Source organism: Hoplias malabaricus, chromosome 5 (genome assembly GCF_029633855.1).
Source record: "Hoplias malabaricus isolate fHopMal1 chromosome 5, fHopMal1.hap1, whole genome shotgun sequence".
Lineage (NCBI taxonomy): Eukaryota > Metazoa > Chordata > Actinopteri > Characiformes > Erythrinidae > Hoplias > Hoplias malabaricus.
Genome location: NC_089804.1, coordinates 55,236,839 through 55,254,478, shown reverse-complemented (window position 1 = coordinate 55,254,478; position 17,640 = coordinate 55,236,839). Strand labels below are relative to the sequence as shown.

The following is a 17,640-nucleotide window of genomic DNA, read 5'->3' as shown; positions in this document are numbered from 1 at the left end:
CTCGGGCTTTTGCACATTTTTTTTTTTCCAGGAGAGAAAGCTGTGCTGACACACGGCTGTAAGACGCAACACCCTGAAATCATCCGCTCACACTTCCCTCAGAGTTTGCTGCATCAAACACTTTCCTTCACATTATGGGCTGTACATTAGCAGCACTTGACAAGTGCTAATAATCATTGCGCTACCACCTCCTTTTATGAATATGAGTTTAGCGTTTAGCTGCGTTTAGCTTGAAATTAGCTTACGGCAATTAGCAACTCTCAGGGTACATTGACTTATAGAAGTGCCTCACCTTTGTTTGTAAAGTAACCAATATCTGAAATTAGCATGTGTCTGTTATTATGGTACAGTGTTTAACAGAGATATGGTCTTTCATTATGTGTGTTGAATTAGGCTATATCTGCAATTAGCTTGAAATTAGCAGATGAGAGTAATTAGGATGTAAGACACGGTCTGAAAATAATATCTTATTTTTATGCATATGAGATAAGACAATGTCTTGAATTATTAAGAAAGTAGCCTTTTTTAGTCATTGTTGTGAGGTAAGTCTCTGTTTTGTACATGGATTTAGCATGAAACTAGTCAAAATTAGCCTATATCAGTTTTGTATGATGTAAATATTGTGGTACATTGTCTAATAGCTGTGTCTGGTTTATATCTATGAATTTAGCCTTAGCATAGGTAATTTATTATTATTATATCAATCCTAAGGTATGAAGAGAAGTGTGCTTCACTTCTGTGATTATAACATTAGCATATAGCTACATATACCTTGGAATTCGCTCATGCTAGCAGTTTGAGAATAGTTACTTAAAATTAGTCTAAGACTTATGATATAAATATTACAGCATTGTCTCCTCTTTTGTCTTCTAAATTAGCCTGTATGTGGAATTAGCATGTCACTATCTAGTGACAGTTCAGTTCTTATAGTGTATACATAGCCTACCTAGCTTTGCTACAGCTAATCACATTTGTTTGTTTCTACACTCAAAGCATGTCTTATAACCAATTCTTGTCTTGCTTTTCTATTTATCCTCTATTTATCTGTTTTCTGCTGAGCGTATGCGCTGCTTCGAGTCTAATAACAGTAGCCGAGAGAACCTGGAGTCTTTAGCAGAGGCTGTAACAACTCTGTGCTGTAATATCATATGACTCTCTCAAGGTGACCGCTGCCTGAGCCTTGGGTTAAAGGCCTTGTCTACTTTCGGTACCATCATCTGCATCTCATTTTGTCTCCACACTATGTAACAGAGTGAAGAGAGGTCATATTAGCATAAAGCCTGTACGGCACGTGTGAGAAATAAACATGCGATGAAGCACGGCTGACTGCACACACTGCTAAAACACATCAGCGTTCATCAGTGTGTATGCTGTTTAAAGCTGGTCTTCCTGCAGGGTCATACTGGAAGGCCAGCGTATCAGCTTCAAAAACACAACAAATGCTAGTTTTGCTGGTGGCTTGTCTTTAACCCTGCCTGGTTCTGTGACGTCCTTAAAGGCAACATCAATGATTCTGGGAAACTGCTGTTCTCTCATGTTTATATTCAGAGATTCCGGGTCTTTTAAGAAGGAATGGTAAGTTTGAGGGGGAAAAAAGCCACATATAAACAACAGTCTGAAGTGTAACTGTAAGTTTTTATTCACTATTTGATTTACAACAGAAACTCATTTGTAACTCAGTGTTAGTTTTGTAGTGTTTTTGGTCTGTGTTTACTTTAAGTTCTAAAATATCTCAGTTTTAACCCCCCCCCCTTATAGAGCAGAAGTAGAGCAGAAATAGAGCAGTATCCTCATCTCTTTACATGCTTTACAGAGTTTGGAAAGCATGTCAAAAAACCTCCACAAATGTTTTCTCGTAGAAATACGAACAATATGTTTGCTCACCCAGTGACACACAGAGAACCATGTTGGAGCGAACCACTTTGTTTGTTTTCCTATTTTCAGAGTCAAGAACAAATCATGAACATCCCCATTAAGTCTTTAGAAAGTCTGTAGAAAAGTCTTTAGAAAGTTCATGTTCAGAAGGGAGTTCTGGTTCTGGTTCTGTTGGAGCGTTATTGGGTTTTGAGGCCCAAGTATGGGGCAGCACACTGGTGCAGAGTTGTGTTTTGGTTTTTTTTTCTGTGAATATAAAGATCTATGAAATTGAGGAGAAATAACTCAGTCTGTAAAATTTCTACTTTGTAGAACTTACAAACAGTGCCCCATGGTGGATGGGAGGCCAAAGGTTTTCCTTTTTCTTTCTACTAGCCTCCCCAAAACACATTATTCATTTGTTGCGGTCAAAATTTCATCAATAACTCTCCACGCATGACTCGTTTTCCCCCTTCATCGGTGACCCTAGAATGCCATTTTCACTTTTGCTTACCTCAGCTGGATGTAATTAACAGACACTGAGAAACAGGAGTCAGATTTACGCATTCGCAATTTGATTGAACACAATACAAAATAAACACCAGCAGTTAATTATAATATGCCTTATATTAATATGTCAGTGTTTTAGATTTATATTTATTACAGCATTCAGTATTATAAACTTACATTTTCTAAACAAAAGCATGCTAATATGTTAGCCCCAAAACTAAAACACAAGCTAGCTTCCTACAAATTGCTGTGTTACATCCGTAGACTGCGGCCCATACATTTCTTCATCTTCACGCTTGTTTAGGTCCATGAACCAAGACTGGGTTTCTGACTGTATGTTTCTCCTTGTGCCATAGGTCTGTATATACTTTGCACCAGTATTGCTGCCCTGCTCCGTTGTACAATAAGCAGCTAGCTGTGCCTGCCCCTCTCAAAGAGTGCAGGTAAGAGGCCCTCTAGTCCAATCACGTCCCATTCCGGGACATTTAAGCATCCCTTTTAGCAGTAAAGATCTGGGATAGGTAAAGCTAATATAGCTAAGAGTAGTGGCAGTTTGACTGCATGCTAACTGCCACTGGCTAGCATGGGAGCTTTAAACTCCCCTTATCCCTTAATGTGATAGTACTCTTCCCTTACAGTTTCTATTTATCTATATACATAGATTTATCTTTTAGCATTTGTTTACAACTGCATGGTCAAGGATTTGTATGATTTAGAAGGTAGTTATTTTGTGTTTTTGTTCCAGTTTCATGTTCCATAAGTCACACATTGATCAGTTCCGCTTGTTTTAACTCTCTATTCATCAAATATCAAACAACATCTTGCTTCCATTTATTGTGCAGATCACAGCTGTGAACGCTGGTATAAATATGCATGCGTGAAACTCGCTGCCCTATTATTAACAGCTGCTTATAGTTTATAAAGGATTCCATTTACACCCAAAGTATGTTGTGCCATTTCTGATGTGAGTGATTATGAAGCTGTTCCATATTGGGGTTTCCATGATTAACTTTTATTTCATGTTTTAATTACTTGTGTTTATTGGAACACTGTTCCAGTATGTTAAATGGAATGTTCCTCCGACTGTATACGTGCTTGATTTTTCTCATTTATCCCAGAGCAAGGAAAGCACTGATTAATTATACATGCATTTCTTTCACTTCTTTTAACCGTGAGAACATTCATTAATACGTTTCCATAAGTAAACAATCTGGCTTATAAAGCCCCTTTCTGAAATGGAATGCTTGCTACCATACCATTAAAGTTAATATGGAATAAAAGCTCATCATGGTTTCTCATGCCCTTGACTCACATGCTGCAACTGATGTGATGCAGCTCGGAGGACATGAAGCCATGCCTCACATCTGTGCTCATTTCTGGCCAAAATGTCCATACAGTCCATACAGAATGTCCCTCCAGCTGCCACGTTATATGGACTTCTGGTGCTTGGACCCCTGTATTGCCGCTCTGAAGAACCCACAGAGACAGATGAGTCCTTGCTTCCTCTGTTTGATCACGCAGTCAAGTTCTAATGGAGCGGTGATTAACGCCTTCACTCGTTCATCTCCAAAGGCTTGCTGCATATTAATCGGCACCGTTTCATTAACATGTCGTTCCCCTTGGCTACGGTGTGATGGATGGATGATCTTCTAGCTGTTCTCTCTTAGCCCTCTTCTTCTGCCTCACAAGCGAAGAAGGGTAAGGGAATATTTCTGGGCTGGAGGAGAGTATATAATGTCTTAAAATATACGGTGACCGCAAAAGTATTTTTAAAACACAAACCTTGCAGCCAGTGATAAAAACTGTTCGATTTAAGGAATGCATTTTAGCACACAGTCAAACTAATGCTAGAGTCTGAGTGGAAAAGAAGTATTACTTTAAACAATACACGGAGGAAGGAACCTCAAAGTCTGGGTTACAAGGATGTCACTGAGCTTCCCCTGTTTTTATTGCTCTTGTGGTACCAGTAAAATCTTGTGCATGATCTTAGTCCTTGTCCACACATACATGGGTATTTTTATATGGGTATAAATATGGGTATATATTTTTTTTACATAATTTTTATTGTGCATTTTGGCCTTTCCTCCATATGCAGCCTGTGTGTAAGGTTCACTGAAGATGGACTATTAGGTAAAACTGAGTTTTTGGCCTGTAATGTCAAGGATGTATGTCGTCACCTTCTTTGTTTAATATCACAGTTGTGTGACGTTGTCTCCAATGTTTGCGCAAGGTGATTTTGTGCAGTGGCAGACACAGCCAAAACCGTACTGGTTTTAGCATAACATCGCTAAGTACACATTAGACCTGGTTAGAAAACTGTTGCTGCAGAAAAGTGACAAGAATTTTCATTTGTCAAGAACACTGCTTTTGCCAGTTTTTTTAGGGTGACCAGATCTGAGATGGTGAAAAAGAGGACACGTCTCGGGGCTTAGCTGAACCTATGTGTGCTTTTAGGTCCTTTACACCTTTATTTGCTACACAAAACATGGGAAATTATTTTTTAATTCATCCGAGAACTTAAACTGAAAATCCGTGAACAAGGACTACTGACGTGCAGACTGACCAATTAAATGTTTACAGAGAAGGTTATCGACCAATAACGGTAGCTCTACAGTCAGACCGTCCAATCAGAAGATTTTAGGCTACTTCACCATGCCCCCTTCTCACTCAAGCGAACCAATCGGAGTAGGGGAGGGCGGGACTTGTTTGTGAACGAAACTTCTCGAAGTTCTATGTAAGCTCTAGAAAAACAAAATCCTGGACGTTTGTGAAATTCCGCCCTAAGTTTAAAAAAGAGGACATGTCCGGGTTAAAATAGGACGTCTGGTCACCCTAGTTTTTTTGCTTCACCCACACAGTGAAGGGCAGAGAAGCATACAAGTGATTTCATGTTTTCATGTGGACACACCGAGCTTGTGCAAATGAGATGTTAATAATAATCAAGGAGGAAAACACCTACAAATATTCATGTATGTGTGAACTAGGTCTTAGTTTTGCTTTCAGAGACTGTTGGGACAGATATCTTTTTACGTATTTCTGATCTTGTTTCACATTCATAGACAGGGAGCAGAGGCAATTTTCCTCTACTTCTAGCTCCAGGGCTAAAGCTAGTGAAATCCATGGTAATACACACTTCACGACCAGGCTTTTCCCCTTCAGTGAGCCACACCGAAACAAGCTGCAACTCCAAAGCGTGATGGCATTTGACTGCTCCCTGCATTCAAACTAACAATAACATAAGATGACAAATAAATATACAGGAGGAGGAACACTGGAGGAATGTATTTACCAGAGCTAGCATTGCAGTGAGTGGTAGAGAGCACCAACAGGAAGCACAGGACACGCCCACTCGTACTTAAAGGAACAGGAAGCCATTTTCTTAACAATCTGCAGCAAGCTGTTACAACCGAAATTGGTGGTGGCAAAATCAGCCATTTCAGAAAGTGCTGGGGACATGTTCCCAATGCCCTCAGCGTGGACTGACCTTGAGTTCTCCTGGGGCCAGTTGTTTAAAAGGTATCTGACTAGTTAAAAGCAGTCTAGTTTGATTAAACTTGAAAATTGTGTTTATATAATTTGCCCAGCAGAGGGCCATATCCAACTTTATCCGGTCTGAAAAACTGGGACAAAATCGGAGAGATCATTGTGATCCTCGATAGGAAAAACTGGGTTTGATTATCTGGGATATTTGGATCAGGATTATAAGCTTTGAAAGAAGCTCGCCAGCCCCTGATGATAGAGCCAATGAAATCCTGGCTGTCAAATAAACACCATTTGGTTTAACCCCTGGTTTCCCAGCGCAGTGAAGATTTTTCAGTATGTCATGAATATTCAGATAAATTTTGGTACCACTCTGTTTTGCTTTTCATAAACAAAGCCTGATGGAGTATAATTACACTGGAGGCACATCTGTGCAGCTACACCACAGTGTCATACATCATTCCTCCTCATGCCCTGCTTCACCATCACATCACGAAACTGGAACGCCAAAGATGTTATCCCTATTAAAGAAGGTTCTTAAGGGTCCTTTAGGAAATGCAACGGTTCTGTTCAGAACCATGAGTGAAACGGTTTTTCCTGTTAATGGATCATGTGTTGTATGTAGCACCATGTTCAAAATGGTGTTCTACAGCTTTGTAAATTACGTCCAGCTTTTCACAATAAAAGTATCGTAATTAATGCTACATAGATACGTTTTCTGAAAAGATGCTGCGTAGAACCATAACCAGCAATTCACCATTCAGATGATTCCATGATGAACTCATGTTGCTTTAGAGAACCGTTGACTTTACTGAAGAACCCTTGAAGAATCATCTTTTGTAAGTGTGTAGTTAGCATTTGCAAAAATTCATGAATTATGTAATAAATAATAAAACAATGGAGCCGTGTCCATCCCGGTTCTACCTCTCAGTCAAGTGCTATGCGTGTTCTCTGTCCGTGTGCCCTTTCTGACAGGGAAGATAATGGTCTTCACCAGTTCTGTTGCCCACCTTCTGGAAGCAGCAGTCCTTCAAGATAGCGTCCTTCAGGACACAGTGGACAGCACAGCGTCCAGCCCAGCCTAGGTCTCCTCCACCATTTCCCCTTCTCCTGATCCTCTCATCTCTATGGAACTCCTCATCTCTCGTCTGCATGTGTAGTCTCTAAGTATGGAGCTGAACCATCTTGGAGTTGATGTGTCCAGGCTCCGCCCACAAAAGCGTTGCGTGTGGTTACTGTTGCTAGGTTGGACAAGCTGTACACAAGCTCATTCAGTCTGATGAATTTAAGCTGAGGTTAAGAATTGTTACTTTATCGTCTATTACTAATTAATTGCCCATTATTAATTAATATTATTGTCACTTTATGGTTCATTGTTCTTTATGGATCATGTTCTTGTAGCTAATAGGAAACATTCTCTCTCTCTCTCTCTCTCTCTCTCTCTCTCTTTTTCTTGCGTGTGGGCGGAGCTTGGACAGGCCAGTCCTCCAAGATTGAGAACCGTCGCTAAGATAATCCTCATTATGTCTGGTTCTTCCTGCTATTAACTCTTTCTCCCCCAAGGAGTAGACGGTGCTGTAATCGCAATATTTAATGAGTCCAGTTGCAGAGAACTGTGGTTGTTTCGGAGACGACTCTCTGAGTGAGTGATTAATAAATCTCATTTCAGAGTTAAAAGCCGCATGCTGTGAGGAATACAGTGATTAATATTAATACGGGTACTGTAGCTTCTGTCATTTTGTTGCTTGCACTTACAAACTATGATTCAGCAGTTTGGAATCACATTCAATAATATTATAAATAAAATATCATTCTAATACATTAGTCCTGTACAGTTTGATTGGAAAATTAAATACAACAGTTGTATTTGTAGTTAGCTCTGACTGAGTAATCTGATTGGAGGATAGATGATCCATAGGGGCCAATACAGACTTGACATGCATCACGTGACGCAGCTCATGTGACTGTTGCTCTACAGAAACAGCATCAAGCAGCAACCTTGGGATACGAGTGAGTTTAAATCCATACACAGATGCCTGTGGTAACATAGACCTACACAAAATAGCACCCCAATGTTTTTTTTTTTTCTTTACGACAGTCCAGTCATGGAACTCTTTGTGGGAGCAAAGCCGAATAAATGAATAATTAAATCCGGATCTGTTATCATTTTTGGCTGTTTTTGCTCAGTCCTCTCCTTCATTCTCTTTATTTAAATGATTTAAACTAGTCTTTGCGCTCTCATATAAACACCGCACTCTCATATAAACACCGGTGCAGCGCTGTGACTGGAGAGACTCAGACCAGGAGTTCTGTATTGGTCATAGGAAGCTACACAGAATCAGAAAGAGACTCGTTTGACCCTGTATTTTTAGATATAGGCAGCCCTCAAAATCTGATTGGGTGTTCTTGTTTCACAGTGTGTGTGTTGGTGGACTCCAGACCCCCTAAATGTAATGTGCAAATGCACCGAACCTGTGATTGTTTTATAATATGGCTCCTATAAATGCGAATGTGAGAAGGTTTGCCTACATTCAGAACCTAGAGAGTTATTTATGGATCTGTGTGTGACGTATTGACTCTGGATTAATATCTAGAATGCCTCTATTTCCCAAAAGTGATTAAATCATACAAAATTAGGCATGTTGTCGCTGTACAATTAAAAATCTCTATTTGAACATCATTTGAAGACAGCAGCTGTCCTTCACACGGTGTAAAAATCTCATGATGAATGAACCAATAGAAATGCTCCAAAATTACTCTAAATAAAATCTTTTTACATTGTCTTCCATTGACAGTTATGAATGTTTTTTTTTTCCTTCTTCTGTAAAGATACTATTTTTGGAGATACATGCTTTTAAGTGGACAGCGATTTTATATATACAGGGGGTCCTCAACTTACGACGTTAAACCATTCGTATGTTGCGTCATAAACCGATTTTCAGTGTAAGTCGGAACATACGTACATACTGTACGCACTTATCCTATCCTAACACCTATCCTCCTCGGTCCCGAGTCGCGTAACCATGTATTCTTCCGCTGCGCCGCGTACACCAAACACGAAGTTCACGTTACGACGTTTACGACGCAAAACCACTTAAGTCGAAACAAGGCTTTATACAGTAAATGGGAGATGTGTCGTAACCACGAAACATCGTAACTCGGGACTGACGTAACCCAAGGACCTCCTGTATATATATATATATATATATATATATATATATACCATTAATATGTATATAATAATAACAATTTACCACCTAAAAATACGTGTTTACAGTGTTACCGTGTTTACCAAATTACCAAAGTTGGTCATATTTCTCTATGTTCAGAATTATTTTACATTTACCGCCTACATGACCGCGACAGTTGATTCCAGACTGCTGAAGGGTGGTGTGTGGCCTACTTGAGTTCACTGGCATGTCTTCAAATGTAATAAAATGCAAATAAAGGTTCTATTTTTTAGCATCTCTTGTATTTCCAGTCTTATTTGACTTTACTCATCCCATTCAGCGTGAAGTAATTTATGCTCCATAGAGTGGGTCCCCTTGTGGGAGTGGCCATGTTCAAAACTGGTTTACTGCAGAGTCAGTGTGTCCAGGCCACTCTGTGTGATATAAGGGTTTTTTCATGAGGTGATTGAGACTCGACAGAGAAAATGACCCCTGGGTGTGAATGACCACTGGTGTAATCCCTCTCTAACTGGACTAATTCACTAAGCAGTTATAGGGTTAAAGTGCACCCGACCTTTCCTGCCTATGAAGGCTGTAGGCAGTAAGTCAGCTCACTTGTTATTGAGACATAACTGTTGAGTGTAGCGTGCCGTTGTTTTCTGGAGTGTCCTTGCAGATTCAACTGCTTTCCGCTAGAGGGCGCATTGAGACCGGGCCTGCGCCCAGCTGCGCTCTGCAGATGTCCTCCACATCAAAGACATTGATAATGCAGCAGTAAGGATGGAGGATTAACAGTGCTCTCTCTCTCTCTCTCTCTCTCTCTCTCTCTCTCGCTCTCTCTTTATATATGTATCTAAATAATAGTGTTTATCATTTCTGCTTTAATGAAAATCACACTGAACGGGACATGTGCAGCTGTTCCTTTAATTTTTTAAAGAAGACAATTTCTGTATCTGAATGAAATATAAGTGACCTGCTTTGGTCAAAACACCACAAGGATCCAACACCACAGCAGCTTTCTTCCCCTGTCTAAACAGCCCTGTTCAGGACAACCGGTTTCAGCTCCTGTTTCTTTAAATGATAATGAGCATCTCACTGTCTCCCCACCCCCACCCCCCTGACCCAGAGTGCACAGCAGTGAGAGGCGTGGAGCAAAAGCTCTGGTTTTTATCAGTTTTCACTCAGTTCTCTTTCTTCTCCCCTCTTGCTTTTAAAGTTTTTACTTAGTGTTCGTATTTCTCGGCACTCGTTGTGTCCGTTTGGCACCGTTTAACCTCGTCTTTGTGCTCTCTTTCTCTTGACATTGCGCTTGGTGATTTAGGCTCGTGCTCATGTTCTCATGGTTTTTTTTAATGGAGAACTGAAGGCCTGAATCAGTGAAAGGTGTGCCTTAAAGCAACAGTAAGTAGTATGTTTTACCTAAAATTACAGTTGCAAAATTCTTGTGATGCTCCATGGACCTGTAATAAGAAAACAGAGCCTCCGTTCAAGCTCAGCACTGCAGTAACTTCACTGTGTAACCTTTGGAGGAGGGAAGAAACAACTTACATAGTGCAGCTTCTGCAGTGTCGAGCCTGGAATAGTGATGCCAGAGGCTCTGTTCTCCCCATTACAGCTCAGTGAAGCATCCCAATAATTTTGAAGCTGTAATTTTAAGCTAAACATATGACATAGTCTTCCTTTAACCAGTGGTTCAGCTCTTTTCAGAGAGATTAAAGATGTATACGAATGCCTAGGGTTTTTACTGACCATGAGGAAATAAAAATAAAAGTTCTTCCTCTCAGTTGATTGATGGCTTTCACTGAGACGTAGTCTTCAGGTGAATTCTTTTTATTCCTTTATTGATTTCCCAACGCTGTTGTTTGGCTCTGCAATGAGTCTCTCCGGTAGACTGTAAAATGCTGATTGATATACTCTGCATTGCACGAAAGAAACTGTGTAAACAAGATCCAGAGATCCCGCTTTCACTAGGCCAGAGCCAATATAGGGCAGACAGACAGGAAGTGAAAGTGCCCTGTGGTCAGGTCATGGATGCCGTGTCCTCCAGGCTGAAGAGGGAGGAGAGGCTTGTTCTCTCTGCCCAGTTCAAAAGCCAGCACCTGTGATGGTATCAAGGTTATTGGGCCGAGCCAAATAGGGGCTAAGTTGTGGTGTGTAAACCTTGCAGAGCGCCGATTGGCCACAGACATGTCAATCATGACAAAATGCAGACATCCAGCACCAACTCTGTAAAATCTGTAAAATCTCCAGCTGCAGCAGAGATCACGTTTGTTTTTATCCGACTCACGACGGCAGCTCGTAAAATGACGCCGTGGTCTTTTGAAGAGGTTCAAACGCTCCTTGGATCGGTGGCCGACGAAAGAATCCAGCGAGAGCTGGACGCTGCAACAAGGAAGGAACAAACTCTACTGATCTGTCTGAACTGATGACGGAGCTGTGTTCAGTCCCAAACAACAACAACACGCCAATACACCATGAGTAAACACCGCTTAACGTTACCGCCGCCGTTGTCGTGGTTTCCAAAGCCTGCTGTTGCCGTTAGAGACAGGGCTTTGTGAAGTCGCCGACTACATTTCAGGGGGCAGCTGTGATAGTGGCACCAGGTGTAGCAGCGTAAGCACCATGCAGTGGAAAAGCACCATCTGATATCTAGTTTTTTGCAGCTTTGGGTTTTTGGACACACATCATTTGGTACATTTTCCTTTATATGCGTTATATCAAATCACCTTGTTATGTATTATACACCATAACGTGTGGGATGACCAGTGCTTCATTCTTGCTGTCCGTCTACGGGGCCCGTGGGTCACTCTGCAGTTCTGTTCCTGTGTGAATGTGTGGCTTTGAAGAGTAATCTGTTTCTTTTAGTGTATTCAGTGTCTGTAAAAGTGCTCTCCCCCGCAGGAGCACAGCCCACACACTCAGTTTGAGTGGATTTAAATGAATTCGGACTGTATGAAGTTAGCATGGAGTCCGTTGCAGTTACGCAACATGACTCAGGTGCTCAATGAAACAGAGTGAGACTGAAATATAATCATGAACAGCAGTTGTTCCTCTCAGGTGATCAAATCATTTCTGGGAGAGTTCCTAATCCACTTTACTGAGCTCTATACACACATCAGTCAAAGCGTTAAAACTACCTCCTTGTTTCTACACTCACAGCTGTGTGGTTACACACTGTAGTCCATCTGTTGCTCTGCATAACGTCTTAGCATCTTTCACCCATGTTCTCCAATGATCAGGACCCCCACAGCACGGTGTGACTGGGGCGGTGGAAGATGCCTTGGTGCTCAGGCTGCAGTCGGGGGTTCAGTGTATTTTTCAAGAGCGCTTTAGCTGTGGCTGTTGAGGGACGAGAAAACACTGTTCCTTCACTCCCATCATCCCAGTTTTTCTTGCTGATCCTTGACCAAGGTTGAATCAGCAGCCTCTTGGTCTGAAACCTGCTTCTCAAACTCTTTCGCTTTTAAGAGACATCTAACAGATGTGTTTTGGGAGACGAGACTGTGCTCAGGTCGACAGACACAAACTAACAGAAGAGCTCATATTTTTCATATTTTACTGGGGTTGCACTTTAATTCCGAACTGAACTGAACTGAAGGTAAGGTCTAGCTCCAATAGTGATGGCTCACATCGGCCAATCTGTAACGCAGAATGAGTGACATGATCATTATTGCTTTGTTGTCTCACTTAAAGACAATACAGGGGGTCCTCGACTTACGACGTTGATCCATTCCTACGTCACATCGTAAACCGATTTTTGGTGTAAATCGGAACATACGTACATACTGTACGTAAATAACATACTGTAAGCACTTATCCTATCCTAACACCTATGGAACGCCGTTGGTCTCTAAACGTGTTGGATTCTCCGTGTTTACACGTAGCGTATAATTTTGTGTTAACACGCTAAGATATTTACGTGTTAACGCGCTATGAACACACAAAAATGGCATTTTGGAGGATTTTAGACAACGAAGAGACCGCCAAACGTTGAAAAGCATGAACCGAGATGGGGATATTACTGTATTCTCGCTGCATATGAATGCAATATTGACTTATCTTTGCTGTAGATGGAACTGACTCCATGAAAATAAACCCAGATTGAAAGTTCTACAAAACTAAACATTCATTCATTCATTCATTATCTGTAACCCTTATCCAATTCAGGGTCACGGTGGGTCCAGAGCCTACCTGGAATCATTGGGTGCAAGGTGGGAATACACCCTGGAGAGGGCGCCAGTCCTTCACAGACACACACACACATTCACTCACACACTCACGGACACTTTTGAGTCGCCAATCCACCTACAGACAGTCACCCGGAGCGGGAATCGAACCCACAACCTACAGGTCCCTGGAGCTGTGTGACTGCGACACCTACCTGCTGCGCCACCGTGCCGCCAAACTCAACAGCTGGCGTTATAAAGAGTTTCTGTGGTAATTCAAACAGTGAATAAAATCTTACAGACGAGTTAAACTTCAGCCAGGTCCAAGGTAAACAAACCAGACAACAGTGTTAAGTTGACGTGCACTCTTTACAGAGACAGAGATTGTGTGATTGCTTTCCTCAGGCTTGGACCCATTGATAATGTGTAGTTGCCGTCAGTGTGTCCAAGATGTCGATATGTATACAGTAAAGCCGTGTTGTCTGCAGCGTGTAGGTGAAGGAGGTAGAGGGAGAGTAGGAAGGAAGGGGCTGATGCCACCTGCCGAGAGGAAGGAAAGGATGGAGGGATGATGATGGAGCAGGAAAGGAGATGGTGTGGAATAATGATGAAGGCCCACCCTCAGCTCCAGTGCAGTGGGCTTTTGGTACTTCACGGTGTCCAAGCTTCTCTTTCAGCTGCTGGTGTATTTTATTTCATTTTCAGGATTAGCTCAAGGAATTGTATTTACACTTGGAAGATGCGTGTGTTAACTCTTTGTTAACTGGATATTCATAATGCAGGAAATATGCAAGAACAATAATATGAGCATTGTTTATGCTGCAATACTGCACTGTATTGATTTAGTAATATTAATCTGCCATGTTCAATTTGGTAGTGGGTGTTTATAAGATAATAGATGGTTAGTTATTAATGGTTAGTTATAGTCTTCAATAGTCAGGACTATGTCATTGTAATCTATGATGTCAATGCATTTTCAGCATCAGTGGATCAGACACAGCAGTGCTCCTGGAGTTTTTAAACCCCTCAGTGTCACTGAGAATAGTCCACCAACGACAGCGTCCTAAGTGATGACTCTAGCAAAAAAAAGGATGTGGTTTTAATGTTATGGCTGACCAGTGTACAATGCAGTGGGTGCGTTTTCTTTGTTTTCTTTATTCTTTACAGGTGTGAGTGACCGGGTGAGTGTGTGGAACTGTCCACAGGTGTGTGTGAGTGTGTGGAACTGTCCACAGGTGACTGGGTGAGTGTGTGATGCTCTGTCCAGGGTGTGTTCTCCTCTCTTATGTCCAATGATTCCGCATTAGCTGCAGAAACACACAGACCGTGATCAGGAAAATGAATAAATTAATGAAAGCCGCTGCTTCGCACACAGAGCCGCTCACACTGCTCCAACTTACTTCTCCTCGTTCTGTTCCAATGACATCATGGTGCAGAAGATCCAGGGAGTTCCCACCCTAGCCGCAGCTCGGCCAATCGGCTGCCGTTCAGTAGTGGTGCTGTTGCCTGGCAACCGGCAGTCGGCATACATCTGTGTGTGCAGGGCTCTCGGCGGATGGCTGCAGCCCATAAGCACTCACTTGAGGGATCCTCTGCGTTTAACATCCACACACCAGAAGTTCTCATCTAACGACTGGGCCGAGCTTTGGTGGACTTCAGTGGTGGACCACCGTGTGTGAGTACAGTGGGTGTGGAGGCAGTTCTTTCACACACATCTACCCCGGCTCACAATTTTTCAAGCTGCTGAAGCTCCCGGGCTTTTCCATCAGAGGCGTGCGAGGGGAGGGTGTGAGACTGACCTGGATTTCTTCGATTCACAGCTGGAAGTCTCCTGCAGAGCTCCGGACATGTGGCTTTGGGCATCTTTGAGACACTTTGAATGGAAAGGTGATGCCCTGGAACCCGCAACCTCAGTGTGAGCTGGGGGTGTTTCTGTGGCTGGCACTTATCTGAGCTCTGGTGATGATGGGGCTCTGTCATTTTGACAAATAACAGAACGCCAAGACCCCAACTATGCTCCGATTCAAAGCTCTTTGTTTGGATTATTGGCAGTTCCTGTGTCTCCAGCCTTCCAGCGCCTTCTTCAAAGGGTGAGTTCTAGAGGATCTACGTTTCTTTACGTTCTGTAAGTTCCCTCCCTCACAAGCTGTGGCTTGGGGCACCTCTGTGATGGGACCTGACCCTGTTTTGAATGCTCCAACCTTAGGATGCACATTCAGACATGTGCCGTAATGCTTTAACCTCTCAGGAGTGCTTGTGGTTGAAGAAGATGTGCATTATTAATGGAATTGATTAGTGTTATTAAAAACACAATGCTGGAGATGTCTAAACAGACCCCCTCAGCATCGGATTTTAGGCTGATAATCTCTAGGAGAGTTTGTGGTTATCACTTAACAGTGGCATTGCCGGTCTCTCTATAGGAACACATTGCTAATCCAGTGCAGACAGTATCTCTTCTTCTTAGACATACTTTTCAGCTGAGACCGGCATCGGAATTCTGCACCGAAGCAGATATCCGATATTATATGTGTACATATCCGATATCTGATGTCGATACCAACGCAGGTGTATATTAATAAAATACAGAAACGTAAGACCCTACATTAACAAATTGAACAAATATAAAACTAGTTTGCATGTTTTAGCTTGCAACCAACCGTAGCCAGAAATATAATAATAGATCTACTCGAGCAAATACAATTAATAATAATAAACAAACTAATGTTAAAGCCCTGTGAAGGACTGGCGCCCCCTCCAGGGTGTATTCCCGCCTTGCGCCCAATGATTCCAGGTAGACTCTGGACCCACCGTTGATAAGGGTTACAGATAATAAATGAATGAATGAAATTAATGTTAAAGCAAAAGAATAAACATATAAATACCAATATTACCATAATACAGCAATATAACTATTCAACAGTGCAGTAATACAGTTATAAGGGCTTCAGCGCTGCCTTTATGCTACTCCACACTGTCAGTGGTGGAAGAATCTGAGCCCATTGTGTTGCCCAGTCTTCTTCCAGCATCAAATAAATGTCAGAAATTATCGGTTCAAAATATCGTCCGATAATCTTTAAAAAACGATTATCTGCCAATACCGATATAACTCTGATATAATCGTGCATTCCTACATTGCTGCTGATTAAATGATATTGCATTTATTGATTATCATTCATTTTTCATCATGACTCTTTGCGGAGATCAGACGGTCTGATCATTTGATGGGGCAGTGGAACTTCTAATAAACATTGGTCTTGTTGGCTCAGATCCCAATTGATTTATACACAGCTCTCCGTGGCTCGCCCTTGTGCTGATGCTGACATGCTGTTCCCATGTCAGCACATTGAAGTCCAGCTGAACGCTGTCCCACATGTCGGGCTCATTTACATAATCTATACTTATTTACTGCTGCAACAAAAAGACGTCAATATAATGTATGACATCCCCCCCCCCCCCCCCCCCCCATCGTCCACTTTTGGTTCAGTGTGTGTGAGGAGTTGTGTTCTCCAGGTGCTCCGGGTTCCTCCCACAGTGCAAACAGCATATTAGCAATTTCCCGCACCTGTGGTTAATCTCTTTCTGTGTATAGAACTTTGTTTGTTCTTTGTCAGTTTCTTTTTGAAACTTCAGCGTGAGCAATCAGAGGATTCATGCTGCAACCACTGGCAACCCGCACTGAGTTATTAATCATTGTCCCTGCAGAAAACAATACCTAGCGTCTTTCCTTCCTTGCGTTAACTGTGTCTACATTTTTCAGTGGATGTTGACAGGCCTGAAAACAGAGGAACAGCTGTGGTGAATGCCCTGAGGAACCCACTGCTGTTTAAGTCTTGTCTGAAGACTGCGGCGCGGGGCTGAACCCCCAATCACACGCAGTAACAGCAACCTGTGAGGATGAGAGCGTAAGATTCCTACAATACGCGTTAAGCCAAGTACCGCTCCTTCTTTTTAAACTGCTGCTAACACAGTGCCGCTCTACAGCTCAACATGCTTGGAGGAGAACACTGTTCAGATCTATTATGCCCACGTTCAGATGCCTCTGCCTCGTGCACATCATGCTCAGCACCCGTTACCTTGAACGTCCAAAGATAATGCGGCCCCACCGTGTTAATCCTTGATACAGGGGCCCGACCAAGCTGCTGTATTTGACGTGTTGGTGGGTGAAGTGGATCTACCCGTCACATTACTGTCATTATTGTTTCTAAAGGTACAAACAGCGTAAATGTACCTTTGAAGGTACAACAGTGGGGTTAAAGTCCAGCTGTGTTCACTAAAGGTGCATTACATAGTTTTTCTGACAGTGTAGTTATTAATTGAAAACAGATAAAATTTGAAATGTTAAAACTGAGAAAGTTTATTGTTGTTTGAAAAATATTTGCCCACATTGAGTTTAATTCAAGCAACACTTTCCAAAAAACATTTGTACAGGGCCATGTTAACTACTGTGCTGCATCATCAGT

At 42.1% G+C, this 17,640-nt stretch overlaps 1 protein-coding gene across 2 annotated transcripts in view; it reads left to right on the top strand.

Moving 5' to 3' along the window:
• Nucleotides 1-17,640, top strand: part of iqsec1a (IQ motif and Sec7 domain ArfGEF 1a) — a 107,421-nt gene that overhangs the window by 2,219 nt on the left and 87,562 nt on the right. Inside the window, exon 1 of one of the 2 annotated variants that reach the window (XM_066670234.1) lies at nucleotides 15,180-15,270. The exons of the other annotated variant lie outside the window; for it this stretch is intronic. Coding sequence (XP_066526331.1) covers nucleotides 15,194-15,270 — 77 coding nt within the window. The 5' untranslated portion in view covers nucleotides 15,180-15,193. Of the gene's footprint in view, nucleotides 1-15,179; nucleotides 15,271-17,640 lie in introns of those variants that run through there. 2 annotated transcript variants of the gene reach the window in all.